Below are 15,639 nucleotides of genomic sequence, written 5' to 3'. Positions count from 1 at the left end.
CCCCTTCTCCCTGGTTAAATTAAAGGGGCAGGGTATTTTAAACAGAATCTCACTCTGTTGCCCAGGCTGGTATGCAGTGGTGAGATGTTGGCTCCCTGCAGCTTCCACCTCCCAGGCTCAACCGATTCGCCTGCCTCGGCCTCCCGATTCACTGGGATTATAGCCACACCCGTATAATTTTTGTAGTTTTAGTAGAGACAAGGTTTCGCCATGTTGGCCAGGCTGGTCTCGAACTCTTGGTCCCATGTGATCCACCTACCTTGTCCCCCCAAAGTGCTGGGAATATAGGCATGAGCCACCATGCCCAGCCAACACGTCTGTTTTTTCTAGATCTGCAAATCTTAAGAGGGACGATAAAGGTGACAGAAAAGACAATGCTAAGAAGGGTGAAGACGGAAGTGGAGAAAAGAGTAAGGACCAAGATGATCAGAAACCTGGCCCCTCAGAGCGATCTCGAGCCACAAAGTCAGGTGGGCAGCTGATGGGCCCGGTAGATTTTGTCTAGTTTCTGAGCCTGGTGTGGTTTGTTACATTGCTGTGATCAGCTGGTAACACAAACTAGATTCATGGTGCAGAGGGTTTTTCTCCTTTGGGTGTTCATGGTTTTCCCCTTAAACGTTGCCTGTCTTTCCTTAGGAAGTCGAGGGACCGAGCGGACTGTAGTCATGGATAAATCCAAAGGGGTGCCTGTGATTAGCGTAAAAACATCTGGGTCCAAAGAGAGAGTGAGTATTAATTTTCCAACTAGGGTATTCTGCTTTACTTTTCAGTTTGTATTTCGTTGTGCTTCTTAGGGAATTATTGAGCTTCATTTGAAAAAAGCTTTTGTATACCATTTCAAAAATGTAGAAATCTCAAACTATTTTATTTTATTTATTTATTTATTTATTTTGAGACAGAGTCTCACTCTGTTGCCCAGACTAGAGTGCAGTGCTACAATCTCAGCTCACTGCAACCTCTGCCTTCCAGGCTCAAGCGATTCTCCTGCCTCAGCCTCCCAAGTAGCTAGGGATACAAGCATGTGCCATTATCATCTTAGTAGAGACAGGGTTTGGCCATCTTGGCCAGGCTGTTCTCGAACTCCTAACCTCAGGTGATCCGCCTGCCTTGGCTTCCCAAAGTGCTGGAATTACAGGCATGAGCCACTGCAGCCAGCCTCAAACTAGTTTTTAAAATACAGAAAGCTTTCCTTTATTCTTACTTTTGCTCTGATGACTGTTACTTATTTTCTAAAGCTGACTTTAAAATTCACTTATGGGAACAGTTTCCCTGAGTCGGTGTGTGGCAGTCCATATTTCCTGTCTACCCTGAAGATGTCAGCAGCTCCCCATCATGCCTTCCTGCACCCAGCAGTGTGGGGCATGCCGTGGTGACCCGCCTGTCTCTCCAGCCTCCCTCTAGCCTGCTCTCCACCTTGACCCCTTCCTGTACGCCTGCCTCCTTGCTGGAGCTGGGCATGGTGGCTCATGCCTTTAACCCCAGCACTTCGGTAGGCTGAGCTGGGAGGATCATTGGAGCTCAAGAGTTGGAGACCAGTTTCGACAACATAGTGAGACCCCATCTTCACAAGAAATTTAAAATTAGGCAGGTTTCGTGGCATGCATCTGTGGTCCCACCTACTCAGAAGGCTGAGGTGGGAGAATGCCACTTAAACCTGGGAAGTCAAGGCTGCAGTGAGCCATGTTCATCCTACTGCACTCTAGCCTGGGAGAGAGAGCGAGACCCCATCTCAAAAAAAAAAAAAAAAACGCTGGGCGCGGTGGCTCAAGCCTGTAATCCCAGAACTTTGGGAGGCCGAGGCAGGTTGATCACGAGGTCAAGAGATCGAGACCATCCTGGTCAACATGGTGAAACCCCGTCTCTACTAAAAATACAAAAATTAGCTGGGCATGGTGGCGCGTGCCTGTAATCCCAGCTGCTCAGGAGGTTGAGGCAGGAGAATTGCCTGAACCCAAGAGGCGGAGGTTGTGGTGAGCCGAGGTCGCGCCATTCATTCCAGCCTGGGTAACAAGAGTGAAACTCCGTCTCAAAAAAAAAAAAAAAAAAAAAAAACACCTATTGTTTGCATGATGTGTGCACACTGAGCCAACTTTACTGGTTAACTGTCAACTGGGGACACTCACAGCCAACTTCCCACTTGCCAGCCCAGGACCAATCTTGCCAACAGCCCCTCCTTTAGGAAGGAGAGGGACCTTGGACCTGCCCTGTCAACCCTCAGCGGCACAGAGGAGGAACCATTTAAGTTGGTGAATGGAGTGGGTCACCTGGGAGCTTTCAGTCTGTGTTCGTGCCAGTATTACAATATGTCATAGCCTTTTACCCTTGTTCTATAAAACACCTTTGGAAAATGGAAAAAGGAAAGTGTGAGTTCTAGAGATAAAATGAGTAGGTCTCTTAAAATGCAGTTGGCACAAATAAGGAACTTGTCAAGCGTATCAGAAGTGCTTTATTTGGGAATGCATTGTGTGTTTAATTATGAAGGAAAAAGCAAAATTAAGGAATTTATTTTGAAGCAAAAGACAGTGGTTTTTTGATCGTAAGTTTTGGGGGGGCAATACTCATTTCTATTTTTTCTCTATTAAATGTACTTGGTAGATCATAATATTTAGCATTAAATGTGGACGAAATTCTGTGTCTTTCAATTATCAGAAGCAAAATGTAAAAGGCTTCCTTAGATTAAATAGCTCATACCTGATTCTTCTGTTTGCCTGTCATATCTACTTTAACTTTTCTCATATTTTAAATTATTTATTTTTCTTTCTTCCTTTATTTTGAGACAGCCTGTCACTCTGTTGCCAGGCTGGAGTGCAGTGGTACGATCTCGTAATTGCTAACTCCACCTCCTGGGTTCAAGTGTTTCTCCTGCCTCAGCCTCCCAAGTAGCTGTGACTACAAGAGTACACCACCACGCCCAGCTAATTTTTGTATTTTTAGTAGATACGAGGTTTCACCATGTTGGCCAGGATGGTCACAATCTCTTGACCTCATGATCCACCCACCTCAGCCTCCCAAAGTGCTGGGATTACAGGCGTGAAGCACTGCACCCAGCCTATTTATTTATTTGAGACGGAGTTTCGCTCTGTGGCCCAGGCTAGAGTCCAGTGGCACGATCTCCACTCACTGCAACCTCTGCCTGCCTTCTTGGGGGTTTTTAAGCAGTTCTTCTACTTCAGCCTCCCCAGTAGCTGGGATCCAGGCACCTACCACCATGCCCGGCTAATTTTTGTATTTTTAGTAGAGATGAGATTTTGCCATGTTGGCCAGGCTGGTCTTGAACTCCCGACCTCAAGTGATCCACCCGTCTTGGCCTCCCAAAGTGCTGGTATTACATACAGGCCGTGCCCAGCAATTTTATTTTTTTGAGTCAGAGTCTCACTCTGTCGCCCAGACTGGAGTGTAATGGTGTGATCTGGGTTCACTGCAACCTCCACCTTCCAGGTTCAGGGGATCCTCCTACCTCAGCCTCCAAAGTAGCTGAGATTACAAGTGTGTGCCGCCACGCCCAGCTAATTTTTTTTTTTTCTGGATATTTCTTAAATCAGAAGCTCAGCTAATTTTTATGTTTTTAGTAGAGTCAAGGTTTCCCCGTGTTGGCCAGGGTGGTCTGAAACTCCCGATCTCAAATGATCCACCTGTCTTGAACTTTCAGAGTCCTGGGATTACAGGTGTGAGCCACCGTGCCCGGCCTCTGCCTTAACTTTTTAATGTTCTTTGGTGAACTAGGTTTCCAAAAGCCAGGATCGAAAATCGGCGAGCAGAGAGAAGCGGTCCGTGGTGTCCTTTGATAAGGTCAAAGAGCCTCGGAAATCGAGAGACTCAGAGTCCCATAGGTGAGTTGTCGGGATCCAGGAACAGTTTGGTGTTTTTTCTAGACTGTGTTCATGACTGTGTCCTGGGAGGATGTTTGCAGAGTTCTCTGTGGTGGGATACTGCTGTCAGCCTTTTTGCTCCATTGGCTTTCAGTTCATACTGACTTGTATTTTAACTTTCATCCTGTGGCCCTTTTTTTTTTTTTTTTTTTGAGACGGGGTTTTTCTCAGTCACCCAGGCATGATCCCAACTGACTGTAACCTCCGCCTCCCAGGTTCAAGCAGTTCTCCTGCATCAGCCTCCTGAGTAGCTAGGATCATAGGCACCTGCTACCACGCTGGCTAATTTTTGTATTTTTAGTACAGATGGGGCTTCACCCTGTTGGCCAGGCTGGTCTCCAATTTCTGACCTCAAGTGATCCACCCGCCTCAGCCTCCCAAAGTGCTGGGATTACAGACGTGAGCCACCACTCCTGGCCTACCTACGGCTTTTTTCAAATAAGTCTCTTTCGCAAAGATGATAGAAGGTAACAAAGGCAGAGAGATAGAATGCTTTCCAGCATCAGTAATGCAAAATACCAAATTTGCTCCAGACGATGTGAATACAGAAAAAGAGACCATGAGGTGGACCCAGCGAGAGCGAGCCTCATTCTTTTTTTTCTCCTTTTTTTTTTTTTTTTTTGTTTTTTTTTTTTGAGATGGAGTGTCTGTCACCCAGACTGGAGTGCAATGGCATGATCTCAGCTCACCACAGCCTCCGCCTCCCCTGTTCAAGCAATTCTCTTGGCTCAGCCTCCTGAATAGCTGGGACTGCAGGCAAGCACTGCCACACCTGGCTAATTTTTGTATTTTTAGTAGAGATGGGGTTTCACCATGTTGGCCAGGCTGCTCTTAAAACTCCTGACTTCAAGTGATCTGCCAGCCTCAGCATCCCAAAGTGCTGCAATGCTGGGATTACAGGCATAAGCCAGTGTTCTAGGCCTCACAGGGCCTCATTCTTAAATAAGTTAGGAAAGAGCTAAACACAAACGTTACTGGTGAATTACAACTAATTTTTCTATGAAGAAATAATTTGTTAAGTTCAGTTTTAAAATAAGGACCGCCTGGCACAGTGTCTCACGCCGGTAATCCCAGCACTTTGGGAGGCTGAGGCTGGTGGATCACCTGAGGTCAGGAGTTCAACACCAGCCTGACCAACATGGTGAAGCCCCGTCTCTACTAAAAATGCAAAATTAGCCAAGTGTGACGGTGCATGTCTGTAATCCCAGCTACCTGGGAGGGTAAGGCAGGAGAATCGCTTGAACCCTGGAGGTGAATGTTGCAGTGAGCTGAGATCCCACCATTGCACTCCAGCTGGGCAACAAGAACAAAACTACATCTCAAATAAATAAAAATTAAAAAATCAGGACCATTAGTTTAAAAGGAGGGGGAGTGGGCACTGCTCTGCCTAGAGAGTTAGCCACCCTTTAATTCCTTTTAAAGGAAAAGAAAATACAAACTCTTCTATAGTCCTGTGAATGAAGGTGTTGGGAGGTGGCATTTATGCTGGGGGAATAATGAACATGGGCAGCCTAGGGGGAGCCCACAGGAGCCTGCAGTGCTGAACGCTAACGTGTTCCAGACCCTTGGCACCTCCCCGTGTCTGCCCTGTGGGCTTGGGTGTCCCCTGTCAGGTTGTCAGCATTTTGACGGAACTGAAAAGTTCCCTAGTGCGATTACATAAACCGTAGCCCCTTCATACTACGGGCTCCTCCTGAAAGTGCTGAGATCCACAGAGGCAGATGTGGGAGAATCCAAGACATGTTGGGTGAACTGAGGAAGTTGCAGTTACTTGGGTCCAGAATACAATGAGGTAAGATTATACATTTCTGCTGGGACAGAAACACACAGTTGTTCCTGGGCATCCAGAGACGATTGGCCTCAGGACCCCTGTAGATACCAGAATTTGCAGAGGATCTAGTTTCTGGTATAAAATGGTGTGGTATTTCTGCAAGTAACCCATGCACAGCCTCTTGTACACTTGAAATCATTTCTAGATAGCTTCTAACACGATGACAATACTGTGTCAGAAGTTGTTATGCTGTACTGAGGTGGTGGGTTTTTTTTTTCTTTCTTTTTTAGCAGCTCCCTGAACACCTCCAATTTTTTTATTTTTATTTTGAGACAGGGTCTCACTCTATCACCCTGGAGTTAAGTGGTGCAATCATAGTTCACTGCAGCCTCTACCTCCTGGGCTCAAGTGATTGATCCTACCACCTCTGCCTCCCAAGTAGCTACCACACCCGTAATATTATTTCTTGTGGAGACGGGGTCTCACTATTGCCCAGGCTGTGTATCTATCACTGTGTAGGTAAAGGATCAAAAGAAGAGAATCAGGCTCAGCACAGTGGCTCACGCCGGTACTCCCAGCAGTTTGGGAGGCAGAGATGGGCGGATTGTTTTGAGCTCAAGAGTTTGAGAACAGCCTGGGCAACCATCTCTATATAAAAGAAAGAGACAGTCTGGCCCCTGTCTTTCCGGTTTTACATACAGGGACTGGAGATTTGCAGTAAAATGTCATCTGTATCACTGTCAAAAGAATACAGCTGGCAGTGTCCTCACACCTGGAGGGTGGTCCTGCCAGCCTCACTTCACAAAGACTAATTTAATCCTGTGGTCTAGGGAGTAAAGGTTCTAATTGAGACTCACTCGCTATGAAGCATATAGTCGGTTGCTTATTTTCAACTGGCGGTTGCCTGAAATCAGTTGTCAAGCTCCAGGAAGTGTTGGAGAAATGAGACCCAGTTCACATTAAACGTGATCACACATGAAGAGCCTGGGCCTCATTCCTGGGATCTTCCTGGGCTCCTCTCATCGGCCTGCGAAGCCTTTTTTCCCCGCTGGAGTGTAAGGCTCTGCAGACCACGCAGGGGGAGGCACAGCCCTGGAGTCTGCCCTACCCAGCGTCTGACTTCATGTCAGCCCTGGGACCCGGCCAGGGAGTGTGTAGGTCCCCTTCTGCAGCTGTGCTCTTGTGCAGCAGGGTGCGTGAGCGCAGCGAACGCGAACAACGCATGCAGGCACAGTGGGAGCGCGAGGAGCGCGAGCGGCTGGAGATTGCCCGAGAAAGGTTGGCCTTCCAGCGCCAGCGGCTGGAGCGCGAACGCATGGAGCGGGAACGGCTGGAGCGTGAGCGCATGCACGTAGAGCATGAGCGCAGGCGCGAGCAGGAGCGCATCCACCGCGAACGCGAGGAGCTTCGGCGCCAGCAGGAACTGCGCTACGAGCAGGAGCGGCGGCCTGCGGTGCGGCGGCCCTATGACCTGGACCGGTAAGCAAAGCTGTGCTGCCTTTAGGTAGCATGTGGCATTCCAGAATCGTGTTGGGGACCTCACAATTGAGTTAGCTTGAGATCTTTGATTCAAGGGAGGCACAGGCCGGGCACGCTGGCTCACACCTGTGATCCTTGCATTAGGAGGCTGAAATAGGGGGATTGCCTAAGCTCAGGCGTTGGAGACAAGCCTGGCCAACATGACAAAACCCCTCTCTACTAAAATACAAAAAATTGGTCGTGGTGGTACGGCCCTGTTATCCCAGCTACTTGGGAGGCTGAGGCGGGAAAATCGCTTGAACCCAGGAGGCAGAGGTTGCAGTGAGCCAAGATTACACCATTGCTCTCCAGCCTGGGTGACAGAGTGAGATTCCATCTCAAAATAAATAAAAAATAAAAATTAGCAAGCACAGGTCCATGCTATAGCCCTGTGGCTTTCCTGTACTCCAGCAGGGTCCTGAGGTGGCTTGAGCTCAGGAGATAGGAGGTTGGATAAAGTAGTGCTGGTTAACTCATCAGGTTCTAGAGTGGCACAGACCTAAGGAGGGAAGCTCAGGCACAAAGAGCGTCCCATCAGAAATGCCCAGAGGAGGGGACTGCCAGTTGCACCTCCTTTTAAGCCCTGTCCTGGCTTTTTTCTTTTTTGAGATGTAGTCTTGTTCTGTTGCCCAGGCTGGAGTGCAGTGGTGTAATCTCAGCTCACTCCAACCTCTGCCTCCTGGGTTCAAGTGATTCTCCTGCCGCAGGTGCCCACCACCATGCCTGGCTAGTTTTTGTATTTTTAGTAGAGACGGGGTTTCACCATGTTGGTCATGGTGGTCTGGAACTCCTGAGCTCAGGTCATCTGCCCAGCCTTGTCCTGGCTTTTTAATCCATTGTAATTTGTGTTTACTTATTCTAGAAATAAGATTTTTTTTTTTTTAAATTGAGACGGATTTTCCCTTTTGTTGCCCTGGCTGGAGTGCAATGATGTGATGTCAGCTCACTGCAACCTCCACCTCCTGGGTTCAAGCAATTCTCCTGCGTCAGCCCTCCCAAGTAGCTGAAATTACAGGCATGTGCCACCATGCCTGGCTAGTTTTTTGTATTTTTAGTTGAGACAGGGTTTCACCATCTTGGCCAGACTGGTCTCAAACTCCTGACCTCAGGTGATCTACCCGCCTCAGCCTCCCAAAGTGCTGGGATTACAGGCATGAGCCACGGCACCCAGCAGTAAGATTAATTTTAGTTCCCAAATGTACCGAGGAGGTATGAATACACAGTGCTGAGCACAGCTGCTGTCAGGAGTCAGGTGCATACGTCCAGCAGTGATGGTGTGAGGCTTTCTGTATGCACTGCAACTTGGCACAAATCAGTTTGTTGTTTCTTTCTATTATATGGGTTCAAGAGGAACTCAGGTAATACACAATGCAACTTATATAAAGGGCCGTGTAAATTGTTCTAGTATCCATTATGCGTTGGTACGAAATATTGCTGATGAGAGTTATTTACGGTCATCTATGTGTTGCAGTAGTCCGTGTCCAGGGCTGCCGGCAGGGCAGGAGAGATGGCAGGTGTACTTGACAGAGCCCCTCATGCTCCTTTCCTGAGCAAAGGTAGCTGTGTAGGGCTTCAGATGCCATGTGCCAGCAGCCCATAGGACTGCCCGATTAACTAATGGCTCCCCCTTTGGGAAACTGAGGCCATTCTGCATCGGGGAGATAGACGTGTGGGACAAAATAAAAAGCTGTGCAGTCACTGGGGTCGAGTCAGATCTCGCCTCCTAGGGCAGAGAACAGTGTTGGTGAGAGTCATTCTCATTCTGTAAAGGGCTAGGTGCCAGCCCCCGCAGAGGTAATAGATACAATTTGGGTGAGGGATCCCTCTATCTCTGTCTCATGTTCCTTCACAGGCGAGATGATGCCTATTGGCCGGAAGCCAAGCGGGCCGCCCTGGATGAGCGCTACCATTCTGACTTTAACCGCCAGGACCGCTTCCACGACTTTGATCATAGGGACCGCGGCCGCTACCCCGACCATTCGGTGGACAGGTCAGTTGGGCCTCTGCTGGCCTGCGGGGTTTCTTTTTCCTGGCTCATTCTCTGACTGAGAACAAGGACTCCTGGGCCCTCTGAGCCTACTCTGTCCATCAGGTGTATGCTGAATCAGGCCTGCAAGTCTCCTGCCTCCAGTTGTGGAAATGCTGCTTTTTATTGGGGGCCTGGTGGTTCTCTCTTTATAAACAAGCCTCTTCCTCTTCTTACGGTTTGTTTTAAATTACCTTTTCAGGAGAGAAGGTTCGAGGTCAATGATGGGAGAAAGAGAAGGACAGGTGAGTTTGAAGCTACAGTGGTAGCCACAGAATTTCCTGTAGAATGGGTTCTTTTCCCTTCAGCATGCCTTCTTCCCGCTCTTTCCTTGTGCAAAAGGCAAAATGAGGAAAGAAACGTACAGCACTTTCTAGGTTTGTGGGATGGAAATTTCGGATTATTTGGGGTTAGTCTTGGCTGTCAGTCTGAACAGTTATTCTGAAGCCATTTTTAGCCTTGACCCTGGGGGTTCTGTGTGCCGCACTCACCACACGCGCAACAGTGCCAGGAGAGCTTGGGGTGGGTGCGACCTGGCTCTGCTGGGAAGTGTCTGGTGAGCCACACAGCTGACTGAGACAGGTGCATCCACGTGCAGCTGGAGAGGCTGGGGTTGCTGTGTCTGTCCCCGAGTGCTCACACTCTTTGGAAAATAAGGACATCCTTCATCACCAGGGCCCCGCTTAGCCTTGGACAACAACTAGGTCTCTGGTCTATGCTCGTTCTCCTTGGAGGGTTAGCACGTTAGAACAATAAGCTCTATTTTCTCCTTCCATCTTACATTGAGACTGAGACTTCCCAAGAGAGCCTTGGACCTCTAGTGGGTTTTCCTGTAAACTTGGAGGCAGCAGGTTGCTTTGTGGAAGATACCTTCCTCTCTGAGGACTCCTTGTGGGCTCTTCCTCCTCCTGTCATCATTTCCTTGACTCCAGCATCAGCTTCCCGCTTCTGTCTCCCTTGGAGCCTTATTGTACCTGAGCAGAGCCAAGTACCTGGCTCTGTCTCAGGATCCTCAGGAATTCTGTCAGCCTTGTGGGGTTTCTTTTCCCCTGCTCCTGGAGGCAAATTATATGCAGTGAAAACTAGAACTAGTCTCGTGGATTTTCTTTGGTGGAGGAGCATAGCCCAATGGTTCCATGTCCAGGTTCCAGAATCAGACGGAACTGGGGTCACACCCTAGTGTCACCCCTTCCTGCTGAGCCTGTCTTTCCCAGCAGTGAAATGAAGGTAATATTGCTCCTACAGAGTGTGGGGTGGTAGGGGCTTTATATGAGGTGGGCGCGTGTCTGTACAAATGTGTTTTATCAGGCTGGAGTGCAGTGGTGTGATCTCAGCTCACTGCAACCTCCGCCTCCCAGGTTCAAGCAATTCTGCTGCCTCAGCCTCCTAAGTAGCTGGAACTACAGGCATGCACCACCACCCCCAGCTAATTTTTGTATTTTTAGTAGAGACAGGGTTTCACCATGTTGACCAGGATGGTCTCGATCTCTTGACCTCGTGATCCACCCGCCTTGGCCTCCCAAAGTGCTGGGATTATAGGTGTGAGCCACTGCGCCCAGCCGATTTGATTTTCAAATACTAGAGAGAGCTTATTTCAGGAGTCCTGTTTCAGAAGCTCCCCTTGCATTTGGCAGCACTGCCTCTCACAGATACTGTGGTTGTGCTGGTGACATGGAAGGAAGCATGCTGTGCTCTGTCCATCTTGTAAATGGAATCCCCTGTTGTTATTTGTTGAGGGGAGGCGTCAGAGCACATGTCTGGGGACAAAGGCCAGGGAAGCAGGCAGTGGTGCATGGGACATCTTGCACATGGCGGAACATGCCGCCATCTTTGTGTTTGCCCTGGCAGAGCTCTCCATTTAATGGGTAGGTGAACTTGGACATGTACAATGACCAGGATGCGTCGAGGGGGTTTCCTTACCAGGACTGCTTTGTAGTTTTCTTCCACCTAGAACGTCGTCATGAGGCAAAAAAACCCCAGAGGTCACAGTATTTGTGGAAAGAGGACAGGACTGTGGAGCCACAGCCACCTTACTTTTGTGAAAGTCAGGCTGGAAAGTGCTTCCAGCCACAGAAACAGACTGTGGGTGTAAATATTAACCTTGGCCGTCAAAGAAGCAGGCATCAAGTATGACTCGTCCTCTCTCGTCTTCAGATAGCAGGGTCAAATACTCCTGGTCTGTGTTGGCCATGTGGTTTACAAAAACAGTGACAGGAGGGAATGGTAGGGCTGGCCAAGGGGACCGCTGTCTTCCAGCGTTATCTCTCAGTGTCCTGTGTCCTGAGCAGAGCAGGATGCAAGGCCCTGGCCAGGCATCCAGCAGAAACTTCTGAGAAACTTGACTGTGAGGAAGGATCCTTGCCTAGCAGTTGTTTGGATGAAGGGCTACGTTTGGTACTTCCTTCAGTGTGGAAGGAAAAATTTCGTAAAGACCATTCTGGATGGGCCGGGCGTGGTGGCTCACACTTGTAATCCCAGCACTTTGGGAGGCTGAGGCCAGGTGGATTACCGGATGTCGGGAGTTCAAGACCAGCCTGACCAACGTGGAGAAACCCTGTCTACTAAAAATACAAAATTAGCCAGGTGTGATGGCGCACACCTGTAACCACAGCTGCTCGGGAGGCTGAAGTAACAGAATTGCTTGAATGCGGGAGGCGGAGGTTGTGGTGAGCCAAGATCACACTGTTGCACTCCAGCCTGGGCAACAAGAGTGAAACTCCATCTCAAAAAGGAAAAAAAAATTAAAACTATTTCGGATAAAGTGCTACATTTGGTACTTCCTTTACTTCCTTCACTGTGGAAGGAAAAAAATTGTAAAAGCTATTTCTGATATATGCACACATTAAAGGTTTATAAACGTGATCTTTCCTTAGTAGAAGACACTTAAGAGAATACCATTGGCTCTGGGCACTAACCATTTGGGCTGTGGGACCCAGGGAATCTTGTAAGCATTATCTTTAGTAGGTGACCCCTGGCGGCCTTCCCGGCTCTGGTGGTGCCGTGGGGAGGTGGCTTGGTACAGGCCAGGAGCCTAGGGCACAGGGGCTCTGGCCTGCAGATTTCAGGGAGGCAGCTGTGTCATGTCAACCGACAGAGCCTGCCAGCACTTCTGTCTAGAGTGACTGTCATTGTCAGCGTTACTCTGTTGCCTGCAAAGCTGTGGGTCTAGGAGCTGACACTGAAGCTTTTTTTCTCCTGGCCCTGTGATGCCCAGCATTACCCAGAACGCCATGGAGGACCAGAGCGCCACGGCCGGGACTCCCGCGATGGCTGGGGGGGATATGGCTCCGACAAGAGGATGAGCGAGGGCCGAGGGCTGCCTCCTCCTCCCAGGTTTGTGTCCCACACTCTACATTGCCTGTCCCTGGCCTCACAGAATCAGCTGACCAGATAGGTCTGTCCCACCGAGGGGGCCCCCAAGTCACTGGGATGTGGGCCCAGGGCAGGAAACATAGAGGGCTTCACCCCGCAGAAGCCACCACATGTATTAGCATGAGAGCCAGACATGGGGGCAATCGAAATCAGAGATGTCTCTTTTCAAGGGGCAGACGTGACTGGGGGGACCATGGCCGAAGAGAGGATGACCGGGCATGGCAGGGCACGGCTGACGGGGGCATGATGGACAGGGATCACAAGAGGTGGCAAGGTGAGGAGCAGCTCTGGGCCGGGACCAGGGTGTGCTGGGGAGTGATGGAAAGATGAAGGCCGTGCCCCCTCTCACTCCTCGGGGGAGCACAGGAGGTCCTTTGCCCTCAGTGCTGGAATGAGGAGTGAAGAGCACTCCAGACACCTCCTGCTCTCTGGAGATCTAGCCCAGGAGTTGGACAGTGGGCGTTCTCGAGTCCCCTCCGCTGGGAGAAAGCTACGTCTGTGGTCCCTGTTCCAAGTACCCAGAGGCCTCACGGAAAGGAGTGGAGTGGGCTCAATGTGCCATGCATTAGAGGCCGTGTGCACAGGTGCCCCGTGTGAAAGCACGTCTGTCTTCCAGGTGGTGAGAGAAGCATGTCCGGTCACTCTGGGCCTGGCCACATGATGAACCGGGGAGGGATGTCAGGGTAAGGCGTGCTGGGCGCGGCCCCCCTTCCCCTGCTTTGCATATTGGCCTACCTTGGGGGAGCTTTAGCAACACCCAAGAACTTCCAACTAACACCTCCTCCCCCAAGTGTGATGCGAGGGTAGGCGTGGGGCACTGTGAAGCCTGCTGCCACTCAGGAGGGGAGGGCATCGGGAAGGGGCACTGCCTGCCAGCTGGGATGACCAAGGGAGCAGTAGCACTTCACAGTCAAACCATGTGAATTTCTTCCTAGGCGAGGCAGCTTTGCCCCGGGTGGGGCCTCCCGGGGCCACCCTATCCCGCACGGAGGCATGCAAGGCGGGTTCGGGGGCCAGAGCCGGGGGAGCAGGCCCAGCGACGCCCGCTTCACTCGCCGCTACTGATTACTTGGAATCCTGTGTCCTGTCATGTGGCAACAAGCCTATGTTCTGTTAGGAGTTATCTCAAACTGTGTAAAAATATTTTTTTTTAATCTGTTGCCATATTGTAGCTCAATACAATGTGAATTTGTTTTTCGTTTTGTTTTTTTTTTTTTTTTTTTTTTTTTTGTAATAAATGTGTTTCCGTTCACATACCCTTTATTTAAAGTGTCATTTCTTTATCTCCGCCTCTTTAAATGAAACAAAATTACAGCGTGTCTTTTAGTTGTATTGATACACACTGACTCTGTTTATTTCTTTTTTTGAGACAAGAGTCTCACTCTGTTGCCTAGGCTGAAGTGCAGTGGTGTGCGATCTTGGCTTACTACAACCTCCACCTCTGGGGTTCAAGCAATTCTCCTGCCTCAGCCTTCTGAGTAGCTGGGATCACAGGCGCACACACCATGCTGGGCTAATTTTTGTATTTTTAGTAAAGATGGGGTTTTACCATACTGGTCAGGTTGGTCTTGAAGTCCTGACCTTGTGATCCGCCTGCGTCGGCCTCCGAAAGTGCTAGGATTACAGGCGTGAGCAACCGTGCCCAGCCGACTATGTTTATTTCTAAATGTGTATGAAGCTCACGCGATAGAAAACCTCTGGGAAGACATCCAGTTGTGGAAGAGGCTTTCCAGTGCGACAGTGATTGGTTTTCGAATAACGGGCCCGTGCTGTGCTGGTTTCGCCTGGCTGCTCGGGTCCGCGAGCTCTCTGTTAATGTTAGCACAGACGGGGCTGCTTTGCTCTTGGGTTCCTGGGTGGCATCCCCGTCAGGGTGTGGGGGTCTCACCCATGCCCTGTTGATGAACGCTGGCCGATGCCTCCCCTGCGGATCACACTCAAACCAAGCCTGTGACGATTGCCAGCTGCTGCTCTCCACATGGACTTTCCAAAGCCCGGTCATCTTCATGCGGATGCTTTCACGTCACCGTTTTACTCGGAGAACAAAACGGTATTTTCACCACAGAGTCGGGTGTAAGCAGTGAAAGGCGCAAGGTCATCGGCAGCATCTCAGGCCCCACAGTGTGCGTGTGCGAGGGCACGGCCCCTCATGCCAGGATGGGGCTCTGACCAGCCCAGGGCCGGCCTCTGCGTCAGCCGGAAGGGACAAGCCTAATGCCAACCCTCCACACACCAACAGCAGGCTGGAGCCACGGCACCTGGGATCCAGTAGCCATCCCACTCCAGGAAGCCAGACCACACTCGGGACATGCCTCAAACGTGAAGCAGGTGCCTCCCCCATTATGTAAGCCTCAGTTTGTAGTGAAGAGTGGAGACGAGGCCGCGTCCAGCAGAGGAAGACGGCAGAGCCCTGCTGACACTACAAAGGACAAGTGACCCACCAACAGAGTGGTGGCTTCAGTGGTAAAGGGGGCCCTCGCCTGCTTTAACAGGAAGTCTATAGATAGGCAGTTCCCGAGGCTCACCGTAGCCCACTTTAGGCTCCATTTCTCTGAAGATTTGGGGCTGTCATGGATGATGGATGGCTGAAAGGCCTCCAAAAATCCTATCCACCCACAGTGGAGCAGGGCCTGCCCACAGGAGAAAGAGGGCCAGGGACGGGGACTTGCACTCAAAGGCCTCTCGGCAAACGACCAAGTCTCCTTAGCCAGAACTCAGTCCTATGCTGGCCTCCCTTGGAACCCGTCCCTGGTGAAGACGGAATGCTTTGGTTCAGAAGGGATGTGACATCCAGGAAGGAACTCATTGGTAATCCCCAGCAGCTGTGCTCTCAACCTTCCCTTCGTACCTTTTTTTTTTTTTTTTTTTTTAACACCCAGGCAATTTACATTCTCTGTACTTTTTTTTTTTTTTTTTGAGACGGAGTTTCGCTCTTGTTACCCAGGCTGGAGTGCAATGGCGCGATCTCGGCTCACCGCAACCTCCGCCTCCTGGGTTCAGGCAATTCTCCTGCCTCAGCCTCCTGAGTAGCTGGGATTACAGGCACACGCCACCATGCCCAGCTGATTTTTTGTATTTTTAGT

At 50.1% G+C, this 15,639-nt stretch overlaps 1 protein-coding gene across 5 annotated transcripts in view; it reads left to right on the top strand.

Annotated features, from left to right (window-relative positions):
• Window positions 1-13,813, top strand: part of SAFB (scaffold attachment factor B) — a 40,612-nt gene extending 26,799 nt beyond the window's left edge. For 2 of the 5 annotated variants that reach the window (XM_032252153.1, XM_032252156.1), the window contains 10 exons: window positions 331-470; window positions 637-725; window positions 3,724-3,830; window positions 6,832-7,119; window positions 9,011-9,148; window positions 9,387-9,429; window positions 12,399-12,517; window positions 12,727-12,830; window positions 13,173-13,239; window positions 13,492-13,812. In XM_032252153.1, coding sequence (XP_032108044.1) covers window positions 331-470; window positions 637-725; window positions 3,724-3,830; window positions 6,832-7,119; window positions 9,011-9,148; window positions 9,387-9,429; window positions 12,399-12,517; window positions 12,727-12,830; window positions 13,173-13,239; window positions 13,492-13,621 — 1,225 coding nt within the window. In that variant the 3' untranslated portion in view covers window positions 13,622-13,812. Of the gene's footprint in view, window positions 1-330; window positions 471-636; window positions 726-3,723; window positions 3,831-6,828; window positions 7,120-9,010; window positions 9,149-9,386; window positions 9,430-12,398; window positions 12,518-12,726; window positions 12,831-13,172; window positions 13,240-13,491 lie in introns of all 5 variants that reach the window. The other 3 variants (XM_032252155.1, XM_032252154.1, XM_032252152.1) reach the window with 3 other exon arrangements.
• Window positions 13,814-15,639: the final 1,826 nt, after the last annotated feature.

The sequence above is a fragment of the Sapajus apella genome, unplaced genomic scaffold, assembly GCF_009761245.1.
Source record: "Sapajus apella isolate SASKATOON/1434 unplaced genomic scaffold, GSC_monkey_1.0 scaffold77, whole genome shotgun sequence".
Classification (NCBI taxonomy): domain Eukaryota; kingdom Metazoa; phylum Chordata; class Mammalia; order Primates; family Cebidae; genus Sapajus; species Sapajus apella.
This window is presented reverse-complemented; position numbering and strand designations above follow the sequence as displayed.